The sequence below is a fragment of the Trachurus japonicus genome, chromosome 20 (genome assembly GCF_045865225.1).
Source record: "Trachurus japonicus isolate A0001 chromosome 20, Traja_1.0".
NCBI classification, from domain to species: Eukaryota; Metazoa; Chordata; class Actinopteri; order Carangiformes; family Carangidae; genus Trachurus; species Trachurus japonicus.
In genome coordinates, this window is record NC_140926.1 from 23,290,341 (window position 1) to 23,314,341 (window position 24,001).

The 24,001-nt window shown below is 43.9% G+C and overlaps 2 protein-coding genes across 5 annotated transcripts; one reads left to right on the forward strand and one right to left on the reverse strand.

Annotated features, from left to right (window-relative positions):
- Positions 1 to 115: 115 nt before the first annotated feature.
- Positions 116 to 12,871, reverse strand: klhl15 (kelch-like family member 15). 4 transcript variants are annotated; one of them, XM_085763523.1, is made up of 10 exons: positions 12,633 to 12,865; positions 11,410 to 11,497; positions 9,391 to 9,499; positions 8,616 to 8,754; positions 5,586 to 5,774; positions 5,247 to 5,471; positions 4,277 to 4,438; positions 3,974 to 4,183; positions 2,255 to 2,445; positions 116 to 1,178 (listed from the first exon to the last, which is right to left on the reverse strand). In XM_085763523.1, the coding sequence occupies exons 3-10, from the start codon at positions 9,408 to 9,410 to the stop codon at positions 353 to 355; spliced, it is 1,962 nt and encodes a 653-aa protein (XP_085619649.1). In that variant the 5' UTR covers positions 9,411 to 9,499; positions 11,410 to 11,497; positions 12,633 to 12,865; the 3' UTR covers positions 116 to 352. The 4 variants fall into 4 exon arrangements, with proteins under 4 accessions (XP_085619649.1, XP_085619650.1, XP_085619648.1 ...); XM_085763524.1 differs by having other exon boundaries at positions 9,391 to 9,544; positions 12,633 to 12,856; XM_085763522.1 differs by lacking the exon at positions 9,391 to 9,499 and having other exon boundaries at positions 12,633 to 12,871.
- Positions 12,872 to 14,167: 1,296 nt separating this feature from the next.
- eif2s3 (eukaryotic translation initiation factor 2, subunit 3 gamma) lies at positions 14,168 to 22,281 on the forward strand. The gene is made up of 12 exons (XM_085763528.1): positions 14,168 to 14,243; positions 15,123 to 15,186; positions 15,297 to 15,424; positions 16,623 to 16,738; positions 16,873 to 16,967; positions 17,057 to 17,215; positions 19,406 to 19,540; positions 19,631 to 19,725; positions 19,870 to 20,014; positions 20,100 to 20,269; positions 21,439 to 21,611; positions 21,812 to 22,281. Exons 1-12 carry the CDS (start codon positions 14,175 to 14,177, stop codon positions 21,873 to 21,875), a joined length of 1,413 nt encoding a protein of 470 aa, XP_085619654.1. The 5' UTR covers positions 14,168 to 14,174; the 3' UTR covers positions 21,876 to 22,281.
- The last annotated feature ends 1,720 nt before the right edge of the window (positions 22,282 to 24,001 follow it).

The window sequence follows — 24,001 nt, forward strand, 5'->3', positions numbered from 1 at the left end:
CAGTCCAAACATAAACCAGCAGAATGAAACCTTTTTTTTCTTCCCCATCATTATTTTTTTTCCTTAATTTTCTGAGAAAGCTAATTCTGAAAATGTTCAAGCCGACTGTTAACGTGTGGCGTGTCGCCGCGCCACGCTTCGACCGCCTTCAGTAAGAAGAGCGAATCTATGGCCCCAGCCATCTTTTCCTTACCTTAGGTAAGTGCTGGTCTCTAGTTTTAAAAGCCTGCACATCTTTAGAGTCTCTCACCTGTAAACACCTCGTCTCCCCCCCAGCGGGAGACTTCAGTCCCTTGAACAGTTGCGTTCCCATTTCTAGAAAAAAAAAAGGAGGCGTGTGGTGGAGCGGACCTCAGCTACAGCGTCTGACGTGCTCTAGCACATACTCTGGGAAATGCAGACTGCACACCTGCAGACCGTCCAGTTTGCAAGGCATCCTGGGATATTCGTCCTCCTTCCACTTGTTTTCGTCGGGGTCGAAGGTGAGGATGGAGTCACTGTAGTGGCCGTTGTAACACAGGCCGCCCAGCACCATGATCTGCCTGTCCAACACCGCCACCCCGTGGCCGCTGCGCCCGATGGGCATGGAGGCCAGGATGGTCCACTCGTCAGTCTCTGGGTCGTACACCTCGGTGGACGGGCAGCCCTGGGACTCGAAGGAGGCCCGCAGGATGACGCAGACCCCCCCGAACACGTACAGCTTCCCGTTGTGAGAGATCATCTTGTGGAAGCAGCGGGCGTAGTTCATTTTGGATTTGTTCTCCCAGCAGCTGGCGTGGGTGCCGGGCAGCAGGGGGCCCCGGCCGGCGCGTGTCCTGTGTGCCTCCGAGCCGCCCGGGTTCCCCACCCCCCCTCCTCCTCCTCCTCCTCCTCCACCTCCACCTCCACCTCCTCCTCCTCCTCCTCCTCCTCCTCCCCCTCCGCCCCCGGCTTCCCGCCCCGGGTCGAACACGCACACCTGTTTGGAGGTGGAGGAGGACGTGATGCCGCCGGTGATGTACAGTTTACCGCTGAGGACCGTTCCCTCGTGGCCGTACTTGTTGACGGGGTACGGGTCCACGAACTCCCAGCGGTCCTCCGTGATGTCGTAGCGCTCCGTGGAGTAGAAGGTCTCGTCTCGCGTCCGGCCCGCCACGGCGTAGATGAACTTACCGATGACGCCCACGGCGAACTCTGACCTGCAAACAAGTACCACATAAATGTGTGTTAAAGCCCCAGTACGTGACTTATTTGGCTTTTTATCAGCAAAAATCAAATATTGCTTTCATAAATACGTATTTCACTGAAGTGGAATCACACCCACATACAAATGAAAGCTTTCTGGTACCTTAGAATGAGTTGTTACAAGTCATTACAAATACATAAGTGGGCGATGCGCCAAGGGCTATAATAATTACTGTAAGCAAGAAGAATATGCAAATTATAAAAATTAAGAAAGTTGAATTCCATTCTGACTAAAAAAAATAATAAAACTAAAACAAGATCTGCTGAGCTGTGAAGTGTGAGTGAAGTTCAGTCAGCGTTCAGGTGCAGGAAAAGTGTTGACAGCTCATTAATGCAGCGCTACATGATGTGCGATGGTTGCTCTCCCCCCCAGGCTGATGTTGAAGCCTGCCTGGTAATATTATTGGTAATACTTTTTTGGGACATGATGATTGGTTGACTTTAGGTGATTACAGATACTGTATTTGAGCCAGGGAAGCCAGACTGCTGAGGCGCACAGGGGGGATCAGCATTTTGTTCACCCTCAATTAAAAAAAATAAACTCGGGTTTAGTCGGGCTCAGACTGAGTGTTGTATATGATGATGTTTCGGACTTCAAGTCACTCGGGTCATTTCAGTTTTGGGTTGAATTTTTGGGCCCGTTGAGATCTCTAATTCCTTGTGCAGAGGAAAACTGAGTGAGTTGGTCAGTTTCAGATAAGCAGGGGTTAGGGTTATTATTAGGGGGGCATTTGACCATTTTATTAAAATAAGTAACGCTATAGCTACTTTTTCCTGGTAATTAGTTACTTTTAGAATGTAGTAAGTCAGTTACTAACTCAGTTACTTTTTTGCAGAAAGTAACAAGTAACTATAACTACTATAACTACTATAACAACTATAACTAAGTGCTTTTTAAAAGTAACTTGCCCAACACTGCTTGGAATTAATAAGTGACAACAAAGTGAGAAAAGACAGTTTAAAAATGACACCAATGACATTAACATTATCATTATCACTGTAACAGTGTGAGGACTGTAAAGACACAGACCTGGGCACAGACATGTCAGCCATCCGTAACCAGGAGTTCTGGCGAGGGTCGTAGCGGTAGACTTTGGAGGAGGCGTGGAACTCCCCGTCGGGCCCCAGCTCCTCTCCACCCAGCAGGAAGGCAAAGTTGTTGACGATGGCCAGGCAGTCCGGCCGTAACGGCACCTGTGGTCCCTCCAGCTCCCACCACACCTGGAGGATCACAACACCAGTTACTGGACCTGAGACTCACTGAGGGATCAGGGCCGTGTGCAAACGTTTGGATGGTACCAGCTCAACTCTTCATCTGAGGTCAAGTTCAGCTTCAGAGAGCTCATTAGCTGTGAGGAAACACAGATGGACCTCACCTCACCCACTGAGCTGAGCTGTAGATGCAGCAGTTGTTCTGACAGTGGAATTAATTAGCGCTGTAACTTATGATTATTTTAAAGGGACATTGTGTAACTTCTCCTGTTATCTATTCACGAAAATCGATTATTTGGTTCAAAAGTCTGTTTTTCATTAATCAGTAATCCCCCCCATCAACAAAGTGAAGTGTTCCTTTCAGCTCTGAATGAGCCGTTCATATCATTAATATCTCCATGGAGCGGGTAAGCTCGGTGCTGCTGCCATGTGGTGTCGCCATGTTTTTACGTTCAGTGGCAGCGTGACGGTAGGAAACCACGGAAACTCAGCGGAGACACCGGAGCTGTCGGCTCAGGTCGAGGTGGCGTCTGTGAAAAGTCACCGTGGTAACGCAGTGAGGAGGAATGGAGCGTTACACTGATGCTGCATTCACCTGCAGTCGGGCAGACGGCCGTCGCTAACAAACCAGATGTCATTTTAGTCACAGAAGTTGAGAGAAAGCCGGTAAAACGTGGGTCAGGTAAACAATACGACATCGCCATGACAACATATTGTCACGTGTATTGTTTTGCCTCGTGCTGACGGACCACTTGTTTACATAGAGGCTTGTTTATGCCGTTACATGCAGCGGCTGTCGTCCGTCTGCCGTCTGCCCAATTTCACGTGAATGCAGCATGAAAAATACGATTGAGTTGCTTGTGATATACAACCACAACACTAGATGGGAGTAATTCCTACACAATGTACCTTTAATAATCGATTAATTGGTAGATTTTTTTGTGAATGAATGGGATAATTGTTATTCAAAAACAGAACATTATGTCAAATTGAAGGTGCAGAAAAGTGCACAAATGACAGGTTGCTGCTTGAACATTCTGAGGTGTTAACATAAGAAAAAACTAAACTAAATGTTGATGTCAAACAGCTTTTACAACAGGCCATGGATCAACACAAAACTAACATGATTTGCTTCAACATTAAAACTTATTCTCTACACTTATGCTGCAAAAACTAAGTAAAAGTGATCTTGCATGGCACATTAGAACACATGTGGCTTTCTCAACATTTTAAAATACTGACTCTCCACTCTTCTTCTGTGGTGTTTTTACAGCCGTTTGCATCCGTCAAGTTGCATTTCTGCCTCACACTGCTACTACTCGTCCCTTTACTCTTAAAAGTGAAGTAAACAGCTCCACCACATAGTGAGTGACTTATTAATGGCGCAACACAACGAATCATTAATGAAATTTGTTGCGAACGCTCTTAATAATCGGGTTAGGGTTAGCCCTAGAATTAATCAAACCAGAAAGGACCGCCACTCATTCTTACAGACCAAACATGCCCCTCCCAGACAGAGAGAAAAAAAAGCCGGCACCTTTGGGCGCTGCAGCAGCAGGATCTTGCTGTTGACCATGCTGTGACCGATCATTCCCCTGAAGACGGCGGTCTGCGGGCGGACGGAGCGGATGCGGTTGGATCTCGTCTCCACCAGAGGCTGCTGGTTGACATCATGGAAGTAGCTGAGGGCCTGGTCCACCTCCTGCCTCAGCTGTCGGGAGTAACGGTAAAACTCTGACGTCTTCACCTGAGGACAGAGGACAGATAATGAGCCGCAGCTCGTGGAGAGAGACTCCTGGAGAAACACAGTCAAACTCTGGATCAGCCGCCCCCCCCTCACCTTCTCGAAGATGTTGGCGGGCGTCATGAGACAGAAGCGGATGGACTGCACGATGGTGTCCGTGTGCCTCCAGCGCCGCCGGTCGTGTCGCAGCCACGCCTGAACAGCTTCGTACAGCTCGATTTCTGGGAAGCGGCTCAGAGCGTCGCTGTTCAGGTACGCCTGGTAAACACACACACAGAATGGATGTTAAAGCGATAGTTCAACATTTTGGCAAATTTGCCTATTGCCATAATTCCCTATAGTTTTAGGAGTAGGTTCATTAACTTTAATTGTCGGTGCAAGCTATTTTGAGATCGGCAGAGCAGAGACGTGAGCTGCTCAGCTAACGCAATGGAAGCGCATGGTATTTCTATGTTTCCATCATCAAACTAAATACATAATCCAACAACTCCAAAACAGTCTCATGGACAAGTTGTGACCTGCACATTCACCACACTATGAAATTATAACATACAATTATGTAACATTAGGACACACAAAGCAAATACTCGAAATATACTTATACTTTCAAAGTCACACTGCCAAGCAGCCGTGTCTGGGATGTAGTTCCGGCTATGCATTTGCCTCGAAAACAACTCTGTCTCGTAAAGTTCTGTTATTATCTCATAGTGTGGTGAATGTGCAGGTCACAACTTGTCCATGAGAGTGTTATGGAGTTGTTGGATTGTGTATTTGATGAGGGAAGGGTGGAAATACCATTAGCCTCCATAACATAGCTCTGAGCAGCTTGCGGCTCTGCTCCGCCGATCTAACAACAGCTTGCACCGACAATTAAAGGTAACAAACCTACTCCTAAGACTATAGGGATTATGGCAATGGGCCAATTTGACAATGTTGAACTATCCCTTTAACTTAATCACTGGTCGTATCCACAGGGCTGGAGTCAGGATACGCTTCAGTGTAAAGCTGACCTATTTCTCTGCTGTAAACTGTATTTATGGTTCAAGTGTGTGGACAAGGAGCGAACCTGCAGTCTCTCCAGGCTGAGGTAGGACAGGAAGTCGGGTCGGCTCATGAGTGGGACGAAGTTGTCAAGTAGGAAGTTGTCAAGCTGTTCCTGGACGCCCTCCACGCCCACGCTGAAGTCCTCCAAGAGGCGCATGACCTCGGCACAGTTCTCCAGGCAGATCTTGGCCAGCAGGAAGGAGCAGCAGAACTCCACCGCCTCCGTCAGCTGGACATACATGGCCGCCTGCCGGGACGGGAGGAGGAGAGAGAGGAAGAGAGTCATTGAGTCAGAGAGAGCGTCGTGATGGAGACGAGACATGGGGACAAACACGCAGCTGCCGCTCGTGTGTGCTGCTACCTGCAGGATTTCTTGGACAGTGGGCATGCTGAGCTCCAGGGAGCCGTAGTACATGAAGCGGAGGATGTGGCCGAACCCAGCGGCCGTCAGCCCCTTCATGTGGATCTTGTCCTGGTCCCTCTCCCTCATGTCCGCCGTGAACATGACCCGGAAGTAGTCGCTCTGAGTGGCCAGGAGCGCCTTGTGGGCCTGGAGGAGGACAGACAGACAGACACGCAGGTTAAGGACAGAACAGCCATGTTGCATGTCACACTGTTTGCTGCATGATGTCTCACAGAGCTTTTTGATTTCTGTCACAGATCTCAAAAAAAAAAAATTGTAACAGAAAAAATGTTAAAAATACAAACTCACCAGATGGTGCAAAAATATTCCTAGCTAATTACAAGCTGTAAAAAACACGTCTGTCAGCTCCGAAGTAAACATCACCCACAATTCACTCCAAAAGAGGAAGCGCTGAAATTGAAGTGACCTCTCTGTGTAGTTGGAGTTAAAATGTTTTTTTCGTTGCCATCAAAATTTAAACATGTCGCAGGACACTTCTCCAGAACAGCATGCTTTATTCAGCCAACACTCTCAGCCATTCAGCTAGCTTTCATCAGGGTGGTGTCTGAGGCCGTCTACACCTCTCTGATACTACACCTTCCTGAACAGACATAGAAATCGATTGTTATGGGCGGAGTTTAGCTCAGTTGGTAGAGCACCCGCCCCATGTGTTGAGGCTATAGTCCTCGCTGCAGGCGGCCCCGGTTCGAGTCCCGCGTCGGACGGCCCTATCCTGCATGTCATTCCCCCCATCTCTGCCTCCCATTTCCTGTCACACTCTCAACTGTCCTATCAAATAAAGGCATGAAAAGCCAAAAAAATATACTTTAAAAAAAAAAAAAAAAAAAAAAATCGATTGTTATACACACATATATACACGTACTCACATATAGCACTATATATGTGTGTGAATTTATTCATCACAAACACTATTTATAAATCTATTTGGCAAGCACTGCAGTCACTTCTGTATTCTTTCAACTTTCTTCCTGTCTTTCAACACACATTATATTAAATTGTATCTCCATCACTTAATATTTACAAGTAACTCATTCAAAGTCAAAGTCCATGTGTTTCAACATCTCCAATAGTCCCCAAAGTAATCCAGCCAATACAGAACAAAAACAATCCAGTAGTCTTCAGAAACGGCCTCAGGTCAAATTCATCCACTTTACACTGCCAGACATTGTTTTTTTCCCCAGTCTCTAAATTACTTAGAGGATTTCCTCCGTGCTTTTATATTTTCAACACTTTGTATTTTCAAGAATGTTATGAACAGATCTGTGTCTGAAACTCTGGGGGTATCGATGCAGAAAGATTACATGCAATATCCTGGATCAGGGCTTCAGAAACACCATGCAAGTCCATATTTTCGTCTTCTGTGTTTTATATGAAGTGTCGATCCATGAGAAGATTTATCTTTGGTTTTAAGAATTAAAAACAACCTCAGTGTAGTTTTACACCTTCTCTCTCAGTCGTCTCTGTGGAGCTCTAGTAACAACAGGCAAGGCTGGATAGGGTGTAGGTGGGCGGGGCTTGGGGCACGGCTGAGGTTAGCGCCTGCTATGTTATGACATCACAAAGTTGCTGAAGGCCTGACAGCTGGTTTTAAGGCTCAGTTTGTGAATACAGGCTGTGTACATTTTTCAGGCTTCGACACTTTCACAGTAATAATATAGAACCTAGAGCTGCTTTATTATCACACTACACATGGACATCTACCATTATACTGTATGGGACCCAGTGATGGGAATAACGGCATTACTAGCAGCGCTACTTTTTTCAGTAACGAGTAATTAAAAAAGTTATTGTTTCCCCGTTACAACGCCGTTATGACAATAGAATGCGCGTGACACCCTTACTTGACTCAAGAAGTACCATCAGAAAATAATACACCCGTTTAAGCGTGTTATATACACATTATTCTCAGTTCATCAACTGGTCGGAAAAAAGCTGTTTATCTGGAACTAACCACACAGACAGGCTCCGCGATGCGCTGTATCACTGCCTATCAGCTGTTTGGAACAGCAGCATGTGGAAGAGGGTGGAGAGTGATACAGCGCGTCACAGAGCCTGCCTGTGTGAAGGAATACTGAGTGAGTCGGTTAGTTCCAGATAAACGGGGGTTAGGGAGGGAAGTCCAAGTAATTTGACATATTTGAGCATTTTATAAAAAAAGTAACGCAATAGTTACTTCCCTTGTAATTAATTACTTTTATCTTGTAGTAACGCAGTTTTTTTTTTTTTTTCTTTTTCAAAGTAACGTGCCCAACCCTGATGGAACCTTTAATATAGACATCTACCTCTACTGTATGGGACCTTAAAGCAGATATCAGTGGAATGTTTTTGTTAATATAAGTCCTAAATAGTCCTATTTCCGTCAGCAATCACTTACATGAAGTATTTCAGCCTAAACACGAGTCTCTCCGTCACTCTGCTCTGCTGTAACACGAGGAGAAAATTTTCCTTGTGGGATACAAGTGTTATCCAATGAGGGGAGAACGGCATGAAGGGCTGTGTGTGCAGCCAAGGGATGCGCGTGAATGTGGTGACGTAGCACGAGGACCAATTGATGCCTGACAAGGGCGGGGGCTGCTAACTCATGGTGCGTTCAAGGAAACTCGTACTTTGTGTTTTTCCTTCCTGTGAAGTCATACCAGTTCGATCTGGTACGAGTTCACGGGTCGGAAGTTACGAGTGGCCGTTATAGGGAACTTTCACAGACAACAGGACGGTAAAAACACGAGCTACGGGTTACCTGGAACGCTACCAAGTCGTAGTTGTGACTTGAAGCTGTAACTTACGGTTTCAAAAGCCTGCCTTGAACACAGCATTAGCCGAAACGGCCGTGCCGATGATATTTGCTTTAAATATAAACATCTACTTTTATACTGTATGGACCTTTAATATAGACATCTACCTTAATACTGTATGGGACCTTTAAAGCAACATACATTTGTGTGTGAATGTCCAGCTTGATGTCTGTACCTGGAAGTGGTGCTCCTCTATCAACAGTGTGACATCCAGCAGCAGACGCTCCTCATACAGCGCCCGGAAGCCCGACGACACACTCCCATCGTGTACCTGGGACAGGTACACCTCCACATCCGCCCCCGACATAACACACCTGAAGGCAGGAAGGAGAGGAGGGGGAGGGAGACAGGGTGGGGTGTTAAAACCGATCTACACGGTGAGAACGCTGAACTTGCCTACAGCTGTCTAGTGCAGGGGTGAAACTAGAATTAAAAGCTTCTAGAGAGTTAATTCAGCAGATAAGAAGATGTGAGTTTCTCCCAGGAAAAGGTTATGTTTGTTTGTTTGAAAGCTGCTGGAAACAGTGAGTCTGGGACTGGAAGGACATTCAATAGGACACTCAGCATTAAAAGCTCAGCACTTTCATGCATCCTAACAAGCCGTTTCTCTTTCACCGCCAAACATACTGTGCATGATTCTTTGCTGACACACTGGGGAAATACCCCGCTCCACTGCAACAGTCAGGTTAGTGGAAAATGAAGAGGAAGAAAAGAAAAAAAAAACATCCAGCAGGTCATTACTCCAATCTCCTCAGCATGGAAATACACAACCACAACCACACACACACACAAACCACAGAGGGGAAACAATCAGACGACAGGAACATTCAAACTGTATATTTTACACAGGAAAGACTTGGAGACACAAACACATCTTCTGCACACCTACACAAACTCAGTCACTCATCAAAAATGCAAAAGGTCAACAAACACACACACAGCACACTCACCTCTGATTGGCCACGGGCATGTCAGAGGGGGTTGTCCGAGCCAATCAGAGGACAGTGCCCCTTGTGTCCAGTAGATGCTAACAAAGTCCCTTTTCTGAGCTTCAATCACCTGGACGACAAAGCCAACACAACCGCCACATTAAAGCATGAACGTCTGCAATAAAATAAAATAAAAGCCAAACAAGAACGTCTGCGCATGTTAGACATCTTGTATCATGGCCAAAAGTATGTGGAGCGCTCTGTGTCCACATACTTTTGGTCATGTAGTGTACATTAAAACAGCGATTTGTTCACTTCTCATATATTTGTTCACAAATAATTGCAGAGAAATTTACAACGGCTCCTGTTTCAATATGAAAAACATGATGATGACATTTCTGTTGGTTGCAGATTTGACGGGTGAAGGATTGTTCCAGTTTATTACAACTGTGGTATTGATGTTTGTGTCCATCATTTCTATCTGTAATAATGAGCTTGTGCTCAACATCTGTGGTCTGGGAGTGCACCGACATCCTGATGAGGGAAGTAACTAATTTCCTGATGAATGAATGAGTCAATAAGAAAAAAACTGAATGGGTATCTTCAACTTATTATTTTGTGTAACCGACAATCCATTCATCATAAGGGCAAAGCTGGAAAAAAAACTGCATTTAAGAAGCTGGAACCAGCAAAATATGACAACTGATATTCAACATAAAGGCTTGTCGATAACAAACTGATGAACAGATTAACAGTCACAGCACTAATCAGGAAAGCGATCAAACTAAAACAAGCAGACAGATTGTGGACAAACTATTTGGAAGAGAAAGTAAAGGCAAACAATCAAATGACTATCCAAACTGTTTGCTGTAGAAATCCAGCACAGGTGACAGATGTCCTGCCTCGACTCCTCGGAGCTTTGTCCAAGTGGTGTGTTCACACTTCAGTCATGTTTAACAAGGGATTATCAGAAACATCTCAGGTGCACTCACTCACTATCAGTTTCCCTTCTAGACAAAGAGTTGTCTCACTTCTCATGTATATATATTTTTTTCTTCACTTACATTAACAGGTGCTGTATTACCATATCTGACAGAAATGATGACCAAAACTATGAAAATAATTCTCAAGTTGTAATAAACCAGAATCATCCTTTAAATCCTCCACAACCAAGAGAAACAAACACAGACCTTCTTCCAGCTGAACATGACCAATGTAGCAGACAGTTCATGAAATGAGATATGAGGCTTTTAATAAGACGTATAATATTGAATGTCAGAAGTGTTCAGTAGGAGTGAACAGTAAAGAGTGGAAATGTGGAAACGTTGGTATTACAGTGTTTTCACAAACACAAACATGACTTTATAACTCATTTCAGACTTTTCAAAAGTTTTAATCATCAACAAACACTTTCACTGATGAGAATAGAAATATGGTGGTGTGTTGAATCTGACTGCTGAGCACACCGGTGATTCTCACAAATACAACCTTGGCCAAGATGCTTATAGTCAGGGCCGTTGCATAGGGGAGAAAGGTGATGACAATCCCAGGGGCCCACAGCCCAGTAGGGCCCACAAAAACCCCATAGCCTAATATAAATTATTATTTAGACTAAATTATTCTAGCAAAAGCTTCATGAGACAACTATTAAATCAGAATGACTGGCAAGTTGTCTGCTACTGCCTCTGACTGTCACCGTTGCCCTGGTTGAGATAAATAAAAATGATAATACAAAGAAGTGGTGATGAAAAGGGGCCCAACTTAAGTATTTTTTCAAGGGGCCCAGAATGACTATATTACGGCCCTGCTTATAGTGATCCAGTGTCTTGCTACAGGACACTTCAGCAGTGCTGTGACTCTGCCGACAAAGAGCTCTGACCTTTAACTACTCATCTGTTACATCTCAACATTGACGGGACTTAAATGAAGTGGACTGACAGAGAGAGGGGATGGATGAGGAGTAACGAGGGTGGTGCGTTAAAGGTGAGGGACGACTGGAGCTTAGGTCCAACATGCAGTGCTTCTTGTGGAAAATTGTACCTTTTGGAGCCCGGGCGAACAATCACAGGCTTTGACAGCTGAGCGCTAAGGGGCCGCTCGCATTTCCTGTGTTTATGTTTCCCTGGTTCTGACAGAGGAGACAAGAAAAAAAGACCCATAAGACAGTGGTGACAAACAGAAAAGGACACAACTATTTTCCACTCTTATTTTTCTGGGCTGGTATTATTCGTTATTATAGATCAATATGCATTATTTTCTCAATTAATATGATGCATTAGTAAACAATAAACAATGTCTTATAATTTCTAGATAGATAGATAGATCTGGATATTTAGTTTGATCAACAGTCTGTGATACATTTCAAGTTCAGATGTCACAATAAAATACTAGAAAGCAGCTTGTCACTTCTTTGCATTTCACGGTTCTGTAACCTCCAGTCTGTCTGATGTACTTTTCCTTTGATAACTGACTCCAATTGTTCAACAAATTATTACTACACATGTAATAGGTTATCAATCAACTGGCCAATCATGTAGTAGCATAACCATTACAGCAATAATAATCTACAAAACTTCTCAATATAAAGGTTAAAATTGTGGAGGATACATTGCAACTTATAACGTAGAGTTCAAACCCAGCAGTTCTCCTCTTTGACATATAATAAGTCCTGGTGTAGCTAGTTTGGTGTTAGGATGTCTCAGAGAGAAAAACAACAGGTTGGCAGTGAGCAGTCTACCAGCTCACCAACCAGCAGCCAACTTCATTTCCTCTACACGTGTTACAAACTAAAGGTAGGTAGTTGACTTGTCGGTGTATGTGTGTGTGTGTTTGTGTGTCAGTAGTAGAGGAGTAGAAACCCTGACAGACACAGTGCTGCTAACAAAGGAGCCGCGCTGCTACACGTCCAACAGCGGATAGGCTGAGAGGCTGGAGAGGCGACCGTCCTTCACACCTGCCGGTCTTAATTACACCGGCAGGTACAGGTGTGCGGCACACACCTCTCATGTCCGAAAACAAAGGCTAACGCTGCACACATAACGGTCCTCGCTCAGCTCCGGTGCCGAGCATTTAAAGGCGACAGCAGCAGCTGTTTAGCCGCCGTGCTCCGCGCCGGAGGAACCGGAGCACGGCGGCGGGTGTTGCAGCAGCTCCGCTCCGACCCCGCACACTGTCACCGCTCTCAGCTGTGGTGACAGGAGCTGCGGGGGGGAGACAGACCCGGGGAGCGACGCTAGCTTAGCCGCTGAATACAGCCGTCTCACCTCGGCGGTGCGAATCCCCACAACCCCTCTTCGACCAGGCAGCTCTGGCTCCTTCGGACATGAAGGTGCGGGTTCGATTCCGGGATCAAGAAAGCGGACGGCAGCGGTGCACTGCCATGTTATTATTATCCATCTGCCAGACGGAGACCCCCCTTCACTCGGCTCTGAATTAGACGGGTAACAAACCACAGCAGTACACAGGCTTTGCGGACGCCATTTTCTGCGCCGGCGTCATTTCCCTTCTGGGCGGAACTGAAGGGCGTAGTGCGGTGCAGCAAAGATTGTATATTGACAAGATGTTTGACTCTTCTCTGTTACGGCTCCTGAAAACGCTCATCAGCCTCTGATTGTCTTCAACAACCATGGACAGGTGACTGGGGAAAGGCCAGAGGCTTCAGGGGCTCAGAGGACTCTGCTGAAGAGCTGTTGACATAGCTTACAGACAGTTGATTTCTACAATGAGATGCTACAACAACAACTAAGACTTATATAGAGACTCAGGCTTCAGCTACAAATGACTGCAAAGTAATGGGAAACAACCACCAAAAAGTTGCAAATCATTGAGGAATGGGGAAAAAACATCTACAAACACTAAATAAGAGATGCGACACGACATCAAATAGGTGCAAAACAACTACAGAGACTCGACATTATCTCAAAAGAGACAAAACACCCTCAAGCAGATGCAAAAATCCATAAAGTGAATCTGAATGACCACAGGCACACAAACTAACCAACAATGACCCAAAACGAGCCTCAAAAAGGGAAAAAAAATCTAAAACTTCTGCTAAAATAGCGGCTGACAGTACAAAACAATGAATCTCAAAACAAACTCAAGGAAACATAAAGTAACTATAAAGTGATACAAACACATCCTGTCAGTTGTAGTGTAAAAGAGATGGGGGCCGTTTATGTCCAGGGCCCTCAATCTCATGATGTAGGACGGTCATTCATGGTTTCAATGAGTACACGTGCAACAAAAAACAAACTAAACATAAAAATGATCACCATAATTGCTGACCCAATACAAGACTAGGATCTTGTAATTATGTGTTTTTTTAAAATTCTTTCTCATCTAGAACTACAACCCCCATAATAGGACTACAAAAACCTCAATCTATGTCGTCATCAACAAACGACGGACCTGACACATGAATACGAATTTTTATTTACTTAACTAACCCAGTTGAAAGGGAAGAGTTAGTCAAACGTGTGTTCGTGTCAGCCATATACCGTCTTATATATTATATAAACAGCCACGGTGATAATTAGCTGGCACGTTTTTCACAGTAGAAATAAATTGCATCAGCCGTTGGGAAAGGACCCCGTTGCCGTTACTTAGATGAATCACGCGGATTCCTAAATGAATTGTATGTACACACAGAGTTTTTTAAATAAAACGTAAAAGATGTCACGCGTTTTTAGCCTCAAGTCAAACGATATCTGATTTAATAAGCGACCATAGAAACAGAAAAGGCACTTATTTTCCGGGTTGATCAGGCATTCTCCGCAGCCGCCCTCCTCATTCCCTTTTCATTCAAGATGGCGGGGGACGAGTCTGGTACAACGCTTGGTCAGCCTCACTTGGCCAGACAAGACCTAAATTCTCTGGTAAGTGTCCATTTCTCATAATTCACTGCTTTGTACTTGTATGTTTGTGTCTGTCGGACCGTTGTATCGGTAAACAGTCACATTAAACGTGGCCGTTCCTTACGTTATTAGACACCGGTGCTGCGTCGCCGCCACCCGGCACATGACGACAGGCCTGCCGGGGCGGAGAACCAAAGACCAGCGTTTCAATACTGACAACGACTACACTCAGTTTATTCATAGTTAAAGGATAAATTGACATTTTATTGTATAAAATTAGGCCTCCACTACGGTCGTCATCTTAGTATTGTGTCATCGTGTCTTCATTATCAAAACGGCATCGTTAGCCTGATGAAATTAACGTTAGCAAAAAATGTCAATGGTCTTTGTATATGAATGATGATGGAAGCACAGTTTATTGAGTAAATTGGTATATATCTGCATGGATATCGCTGTAGAGCAGGTATACTCCACCTTTGATAGATAGCTATGGTAATGCATAGAGTTATAGTTCAGAAACAACGTGCTTTTATTATAATCAGGCTATCAGCTTCATCAAAGGGTGAAGTACAGGTTTGAATGCTGATCCATTTTAAGTGCTTGGTGGTAATGGGTCACAGAGGATAGGTACACCATCTTTCCTTCCTGGTCTTTGGACACAACACCTGGATCTCACAGCTGTATTGGCTTTACATGAACCCCATTATGCTGCTGCCTCTGATTAAACCTTCATAGCAGGGTCATTGTTGTGGCTCTGTTTGTGTGGCTGCCTGTCACAGTGCTGCTGAGCCTCTTTGTCCGTATTCATCTCCAGGATTAGAGGGGTGGTGTGCTGCTCTGCCATGTTGTTCAGTGTGTGTGTTTGTGTGATCAGTCTAATGTGTGTTATCGTCGTTCCAGGATGTGACCACCCTGACGCCTCTGTCCCAAGAAATCATCAGCAGACAGGCCACCATCAATATTGGTATGTATCAGGCTTTGAACTGAGTTTTATTTTGACTGTGATTGGTGCACCTGCTCCTGTTATGGAGGCTGTGTACTGACTTCCTCTGGCTCCTCCCGTTCCTCCACTAGGCACCATCGGTCATGTGGCCCATGGAAAGTCCACAGTGGTGAAGGCCATCTCTGGTGTTCACACTGTCAGGTTCAAGAACGAGCTGGAGAGGAACATCACCATCAAGCTAGGATATGCCAACGCTAAGGTAAGTGGGAGAACTGCATGTTTCTGTTGACTTTCCGTTTGTATGTGGGCCAGTGACAAATAAAAAAAAAAAAATGTTTAAAAGTATGCATCAGATTTGTTAAAATGTACATTTTGCATTCATGTTGGGTTTATGTCATTTAAAATTATATTTGAACCATTTTTTTTTTACAAAAGTAAGATTGAATGCCTCTGAAAATGTCAAATGGTGTAACCACAAAAGAATGATAAATATTAAGTATGTTATCCACCTACAGTGAATTTAAGTGTACTTACACAAAGTAAACTTTCTTCTGTAAACATTGAATTGAAATAGATTTTTTGCTGTATTTCTTAATTTGAATTTTAATGCATTTTAGAATTTCAGCACAACACTGGGCTGGACATTCTAAAAACACAGCTTTTCTTCTAAATAATGTGACAAATGATGTAAAATTTGCCAAGAACCATAATCTTGCATTGCAAAAGTAAATTACATTTTTCCCACATTTGAGTCTAGATTTATTTTCCTGTAAATCAGATTTTTATGAAAAAAAAAAAAGTTAGACCCCTTGACATTGGGCTACATCACGTCATTGACCCATGTATGTTTTGTAATTGATTGATCATAATATACTTGTCAAACACAGAGATAAAGACATTTTGACAGTCCAGAAAGGGGCTGAGCTCTCGTTTAGAGGAGCTGATAATCACTTTATGTTTTCTAGGGCTGACCCGATGATCACATTTTGATAATCGAAGCTTCGCGGACATTAGGGCTGGGACGATATGCTTTTCTCCCGATTCGATTCTTCTACGATTTTTTTGGATGGCAATTCGATTTAAATTGCGATTCTACGATATTGCCGATTCTCTCGATTTTTAGTCTGCATTTTTAACATTTATCTGCACACAAATACTGTAGGAGCCTATAAATGAACATACTCCATAATAAAGTGAACTTTATGGGGGGGCGATGAGCAGAAATAATGAAAGTGATGGCAAACAAACACAGCATATCTCCAAAATCAGGCAGGTTTCCAGGATGCCAAGTAGCCGACTTGCCGATGACAACCGGTGTCAAAAAGGAAAAAAAAAAAGAAAGAAAAAAACAATCGATCACGGACTTAATGATCGATTACCATGGCAACGAACAAAGCTTCGAAGCTTCGATTTTTTTGGGTCAGCCCTAATGTTTTCATCCTTCCATCTCGTCCCAGATCTATAAACTGGATGATTGTCCCAGGCCAGAGTGCTACAGGTCATGTGGCAGCAGCACTCCAGATGAGTTTCCCACAGACATTTCCGGCACCAAGGGCAACTTCAAACTGGTCAGGTGAGATTTGAGAGGGAGGGCGGTCTCGTCCAAGAAACACAGATTACATGTGTTCGATGTAGATTTTCCAACTTCTCTTCAGCGGTCTGACCGTAACAAGGTAAAATCTTTGCACTTCGTCTTCTGTCTTCCAGACATGTGTCTTTTGTGGACTGTCCTGGTCACGACATTTTGATGGCAACTATGTTGAACGGAGCAGCCGTCATGGATGCAGCCCTCCTGCTGATCGGTGAGCCTCCAACTACCTCAAACACAAGACAAACTTTTGTGTTATGAACTCCCAGTCTGAGTTCTGTTCTTGTCCCTGTCCTCCTCCAGCGGGTAACGAGTCATGTCCTCAGCCCCAGACGTCAGAGCATCTGGCAGCCATAGAGATCATGAAGCTGAAGCACATCCTCATCCTGCAGAACAAGATCGACCTGGTGAAGGAGAGCCAGGCCAAGGAGCAGTACGAGCAGATCCTCGCTTTCGTACAGGGTGAGTCCAAACAAGCCAAGGGGCATCGTATAGCTGATTAATAGAGCTGGGCAGGTGCCCTATAAACAGAGGCTATGTCCTCGCTGCAGTGGCCTGGCTCTTTGCTGCTGTCCTGTCAAAATAAAGGCATAAAAGCACAGAAAAAAAAAGTTCAAACTAGAGGAAGGTCCATGAGGGGGTTCTTACAAACAATGTGAAAGCAACAGAAGGTCAACGTTTCCATCTAAAACAGATCCTCTTCAGAATTGAGGAAACGGGAAGTGGGCATAAACTTAAAAGCCCCACCATGAATCTGATTGGCTGGCCACACCTAAACCAGATACAGGTGGAATCAAGGAAATATGCTCCAGGCGGAGAGCAATCCAACCGTACGGAGGCCCTGAGGCTCAGACCAGTCCAGTCCAACTCATTAGTCAAACAATTAAGCCCAATGAATATCATATTATGAAATACAATGCGTGCACAATTATTATGCAAGTGAGTATTTTGACCATATTATCATTTTAATACATATTTTTCAACTTCAACCTATATAAACTTGTGTGTGTGTGTGTGTGTGTGGTCAATGAATGGCAGAAATGAGGTTCGAATATTTCCTATTCGAATAAAAAACTAATTTCTATTTTTTCTGTTTTCTCCAAAAATCAATACAAAGAGATGGACTTTATAGCGGTAGCCTGTATTTCTTATCAGCGCATGTCAAACACGTTTTGAACAGCTTACATTACACAAAACAAACGGCTACACAATGCAAATCAGCAACGTCATTAAATGCATATTAATATGTGAAAAAAGACCGCGTTTTACTCGGCCTTTATCAATTCATGTCAAACAAGTTTTGTGATGACACGAGCAAACAGCTCACTCGGGAAACTGGATAAGAGCCAGCATGTTTTATTCCCACATCCAAGTAATGATCCTTACAACGCGGATCAAGTACAGTCATGATGAAGTGCAGAGGATCATCACAGCTCTCAGTGAACGGCACGATTTTTTTTAAACGTGCGATGAACGCTGTCACTCGATAGTTTGGGAAAACAGAGAAGCTGCTTTTCTCCAGATGTGACCACACAGATAGGGGTGTGTGTGTGTGTGAGTGTGAGTTACTACGGTTACCGCGACGCTCCCGGAAGTTGTAGTTGCTGTTGTTGTGGTTGTGCGCGTGAAGGTAATTAAAAATAAATTATTAATATTCAAATATCATATTTTAATATTCGGATTTCATTTTTATCACTATAATTCGAATATACATTCAAATTTCAAATATTCATTGACAGTCCTAGTGTGTATTGAGGGTGGCCAAAGTGATTAACACCCTATATTAAGGTGTGCTTAATTATTAGGCAACTTGTTTACCTCAGAGAAAATGGGCCAAAAAAGAGATTTAACAGTCAAAAATTGTAAAATGCCTTCCAGGTGGATACATGCATGGTGATGATGATGATACTTTGTTTAAGCAGTGGTACAGGAAAAAGTACTGGACTGCATCAAGTCTCATTTCATCTGTCCATAGTGTATACAGATGTTGGAACAAACACCTGCACCATAAAAGCAGGCAGGGAGATCAGGAAGAACATAGGGAGGAAGGAAAACCTTAATCAAAATAAGAATGTTCAATATTACTCACAAACAAACAATGACATGGATGTCCAGCTCCCTGATGGGCTTTCATCAGCACCGTGTTGTCTTTGCAGCAGCTGTCGTCCCGTTTTAATACCGCAGGTCTTTACTGTTCCTCTTTGTTTTTGTTAATCATCTTCAGAGCAGACAGCCTGCTTCCTGTTTGCACCAGTGTGTGATTGTTCCGCTATGTTTGTGTTTTCAGGTGTAGTATGGACACAGACTGTTTCCTATATGCATCTAAAATGCATTTTTGTTTTAAAATGAAAATGGAGTAGTGTGGATGTAGTCTAATTGCCCCTTGCAAGAAAGCTATCACACAAAGCTGCCTTCAAAGACACATTTCTGTTTGGACTTGATAAACCTCTACACACCTCTTTCCTAAAACATCTGTATCAGACTGAGAAAGCTTCAGAGGTTTTACAAACACTTTCAAGCTCTCACAGCTGAGAGTTTAACACAAAGATCAAACACAAATTTAATTTAATGTTCAAATGACACTTCACATCACCTTCTCCATGTAACTTTGATCACCTTCGCCTGATGTTGTGTGTGATGTTTCTGCTGCAGGCACAGTGGCAGAGGGAGCTCCCATCATTCCCATCTCGGCCCAGCTCAAGTACAACATCGAGGTGGTCTGTGAATACATCGTCAAAATGATTCCAGTGCCCATCAGAGACTTTATATCCGAGCCCCGACTCATTGGTAAGAAAACTCCTTTAGCCTGCTTCTATTTTCTTTTTTGCAGATATCACTGTGAATATCTGTTCACATTATGAATTTTCCATTTTTCAGTCATCAGATCCTTTGATGTAAACAAACCTGGCTGTGAAGTCGATGACCTGAAAGGAGGCGTGGCTGGAGGCAGTATCCTGAAGGGCGTCCTGAAGGTGAGTGAGCGTCAGACTAAAGATGCTACAACCCACAAACATCAGCTTAGAAACTGTTTGCAACGATGTTCACAGCTCCTCTGTTTAGAGAGTGTGTCGAGGTTTGGTCTGACTCATGTTTCCGTTCCCTCATGTGACCTCCAGGTGGGCCAGGAGATCGAGGTGCGGCCGGGCATCGTGTCCAAAGACCAGGAAGGAAAGCTGATGTGCAAACCCATCTTCTCCAAGATCGTGTCTCTGTTCGCCGAGCACAACGACCTCCAGTACGCTGCGCCCGGAGGCCTGATCGGTAGGTCCACACTCGGCTACATTTATGATACAGCTACGTTAATCAGTGGAGAGATTGCCACATCTTACCGTGTGTTTGCGTGCAGGTGTGGGCACCAAGATCGACCCAACGCTGTGCCGTGCCGATCGTATGGTGGGTCAGGTGCTGGGTGCCGTCGGAGCGCTGCCAGAGATCTTCACCGAGCTGGAGATCTCCTATTTCCTGCTCAGGAGGCTGCTGGGCGTGCGCACAGAGGGAGACAAGAAGGCTGCCAAGGTGAGTCGTCTGTGGTGGAAATTAGGGCTGGGGTTGTGTGTGGGTCGTGGTTTTTTTTTCTCAATTTAAAGGGATAGTTCAACATTTTGGCAAATTGGCCCATTGCCATACTCCCTATAGTCATAGCAGTAGGTTTGTTACATTTAATTGTCGGTGCAAGCTATTTTTAGATCGGCAGAGCAGAGTCGCAAGCTGTTCAGAGCTACGCTACGGAGCCTAATGGGATTTCTTAGTTTCCCTCATCAAACTCATCAAATACACAATCCAACAACTCCAAAACACTCTGGTGGACAAGTTGTGACCTGCACATTTACCACACTATGAGATAATAACAGAACGTTATGAGACAGAGTTTTTTTCAAGGCAAATGCAGAGACTGCTTGCCGAAAAACTGCCAAATCCCATTGGCCTCCGTAGCATAGCTCTAAGCAGCTCACGGCTCGGCTCCGCTGTTCTAAGAACAGCTTGCACTGACAATTGAAGCTCCTAAAACTATGGGGATTATGGCAATGGGCCTATACCTAGAACTATCTCTTTAATCATATCGGTTTCACGGTATTTGAGTTTTTTGTTTGTTTTTCATGCTAGAGTGGGCTTACCCACATTTTCTTCTAAGGAGAAAATAATTACTGCAGTAGATTGGTTTCAATAGCCCATTCAACTGTCATAAGGAGTGGCTAGTGTTTTTTGTTTTTTTTCATGTCTACACAAAGGTGAATGCAGCAGGACCCCTCAGTGTTTCCCATTACTTAACCCTCACGCTTGCTAAAAAATAAGTAAAGAGTCCAGTTGCCTCAAAAAGGTTGAGAATCACTGGTCTAGCAGAACGCCTGTTTGGTGAGCAGCGGTGAAACGGGTCCCCGCTGAAACACTTTGCGCTGTGCATGTTCCAGACATTGTCTGGGTTATTCACCGCATATTAAAAATTCATATCATTACAAAAATAAAGAGCGATTTTCCGCCCACCCCTAGTGGAAATGTAGCTGTAACTAGTGTGATATTTGTTTTGGTGGTGAGAAGACAAACTACTTTCAATTGTAAAATGGTTTTCTTATGTTCGTAAATGCAGTGAAACTCTAAAGTCAAGCAGAGACTAGTAGTGTTTGCTGTTTCCTGGTTTGGGATGAACAGTGTGCTGACGCCTCCCTCGTCTTTCTGTGTCCCTGCAGGTCCAGAAGCTGTCCAAGAACGAGGTGTTGATGGTGAACATCGGCTCGCTGTCGACCGGCGGCCGTGTCAGCGCCGTCAAGGCCGATCTGGCCAAGATCGTCCTGACCAACCCCGTCTGCACAGAAGTGGGAGAGAAGATCGCTCTGAGTCGGCGAGTGGAGAAACATTGGCGGTGAGGATCCTGCTGAAACACGCAGTCAGACCAACTTTATACAAACGGTGTAAACATAGACGAGTTGTAAATGTGTGAGATTTTCTCTTTGCTACCAGCCAGAGTCCTATCATCTCAGCTCACAGACTTTTATTTTGACAGTCAGTGTTTGATGGTCTTCTCTGTCCTCTGACCTGAACTCTGCTCTTTTCTACCGACAGTCTGATTGGCTGGGGACAGATCAGGAGGGGCGTGACCATCACACCCACAGTAGACGACGACTGAGGAGAACAAACCAGGACGTTACCACAAAGCTCCATCAGCTGGACAACACACCCACCACACTCTTCTTGGCTTTTTTTTTTGTTATTTTTTGTTTTTTCCCACAAAGAGGAAGGAAGGGAACAGAGCAGGACATATCGTCGGTATAAGGACGCCTCCTCCCTCTGCTGCTCTTCCTCTGCAGCCACATGAGAGCATCAGATCAGTGGAGCCTCTCTGCCGTCTGTTACCTGTTTTTACTGCAGATGGAGGAGGACGGTGGAGGAGAGGAGGTGCTTTAGACTGATTATTCTCCAGAGAAGGTTCACTTGCTGCTTTCAGAGTGAGCCAAAGGTTTTATTTAGTACAGACATGACACTGTACTGTCAACAGGTTGCAATCCGGTCTAATAAAATAAATTTGGAACAAATGAGTTTGTCTTTTTCAGGTCTGTCACCCTCCATTAATGTTGCACATCAGATGCCTGAGCTGCAGATAAGTAATGAGCAGGTCAAGGTCAATTCTTCTTATCTTCCACATGAAAATCAAACTTTAAAACAAAACCTTGCAAAATGAGTTACCTGCTTGAAGCGTGTGTGTGCACACAGCAAAATAGACCATAGTACACTAGTTAATAATTGAATCTTTTGATTAATTGGACAAAACACTGATTTGCAGCAGCTTTGGTGTCTGTGATTTGCTTTTTCAAGGATGGATTGGCACTTTGGTAACACAGCCCTGAGTGTGTCTTTCAGAAGTGCATCAAAGAGGATCCCACATGTTACCCAGTGCTGTGGCTCTTTTCCTAAAACTTATTCTCATATCTGAGTTCTTGACCTTGCCAATTAAAGTTGTTTTTACCAAATAATTCAGACAATTTCTTATGATTCTACACAATTTATAACTTAAAATGTAGTGTATAACCTTAGAACGCAGGTCATCACCATGGACATGTGATTATCATGAGAAGTATCAATAATTAAAAGATTTCAAATGTATACCTCTGTCAGTATTGCACATTTTTAATACATTTAGAAAATAAAAGCAGGTTCCAAAAGTGACTAAAAATAGATTGTGACAGTAAATGACACAAACTGTTCATTTCACACAAGTAGATATTGATGTTCATCATCCAGCATCAACTATATTACATGCTTTTATTTTGAAGGTTTTGAAAAAGGAACATTAGAACATCTTTTATATACAGTCTATGAACATCTTTAATTTGATACAATATGTATATGGAGGATGAACCATGGTTATTTTCCTTAGTTTGACATATATTTCTAACCAGTTTGAATGGTTTTTAGTGAGTGGACAGTGATGCCAGCGTTTGCAGAGGGAGTCGTGTCACTTCCGGGATGATTCACCTGACGAACACGGGACCTGACGTCATCCAGGTGTCAACCCGAGAGCAGAGCGGAGTGGAGCTACTTTACATAGTCCAGAGTTATCAAAAGCTGCAGATATGACTGGATGAATGAGGACGTTACGAAGAGAACAGACGGCTTTCTTTCTTTAAACTTTTCCTCCTCCACTAACAAAGTAAAACAAAACGTGGACACGTCGCCCGTACCTCGAGTTTCTTTATTTTCCTATCTTTTTTTTTTTTAATCCTGTCGGTGCACATGGAGCCTGCAGGTAAGACGACTTCAGCCTTATCGTGTCTAAATGAATGTGTTTGTGCTGGTTTTAATGGTTCTACAGGTCTAACTGTGTTAACTGCAGCAGTGTAGCAGCAGCACAGTGATTCCTGCCTGGAGGCTGCTTCTGATTTACATTTTACTATTCCTGCACATCTGCATATAAACTAAAAGACAGTCCGGAAATCAGAAGTAAAACACTTTAACGTTTAATCCTTTCGATGATTTCACTTTTTTCCACAGGCCCATGTTAATTATTAAATTGACTCTTTCAAATATTAAACTTTGAAATGTGTTTGAGGAGTTGATTCTTGGAGGATCCTACTGTACCTTAGCTCCATTACATTAATATGATTTCAAACCTCTTTTTACAGTCTATGTTTCAAACAATACATCATATATATAATTACCAAGTCCTACTTTTTTTCTTCTTCTTTTTTTATCTTTATATCTCCAGCCCTCCTTCAATTAGACATAGCCCAGGTAATACAGCAACACAGCAATAGG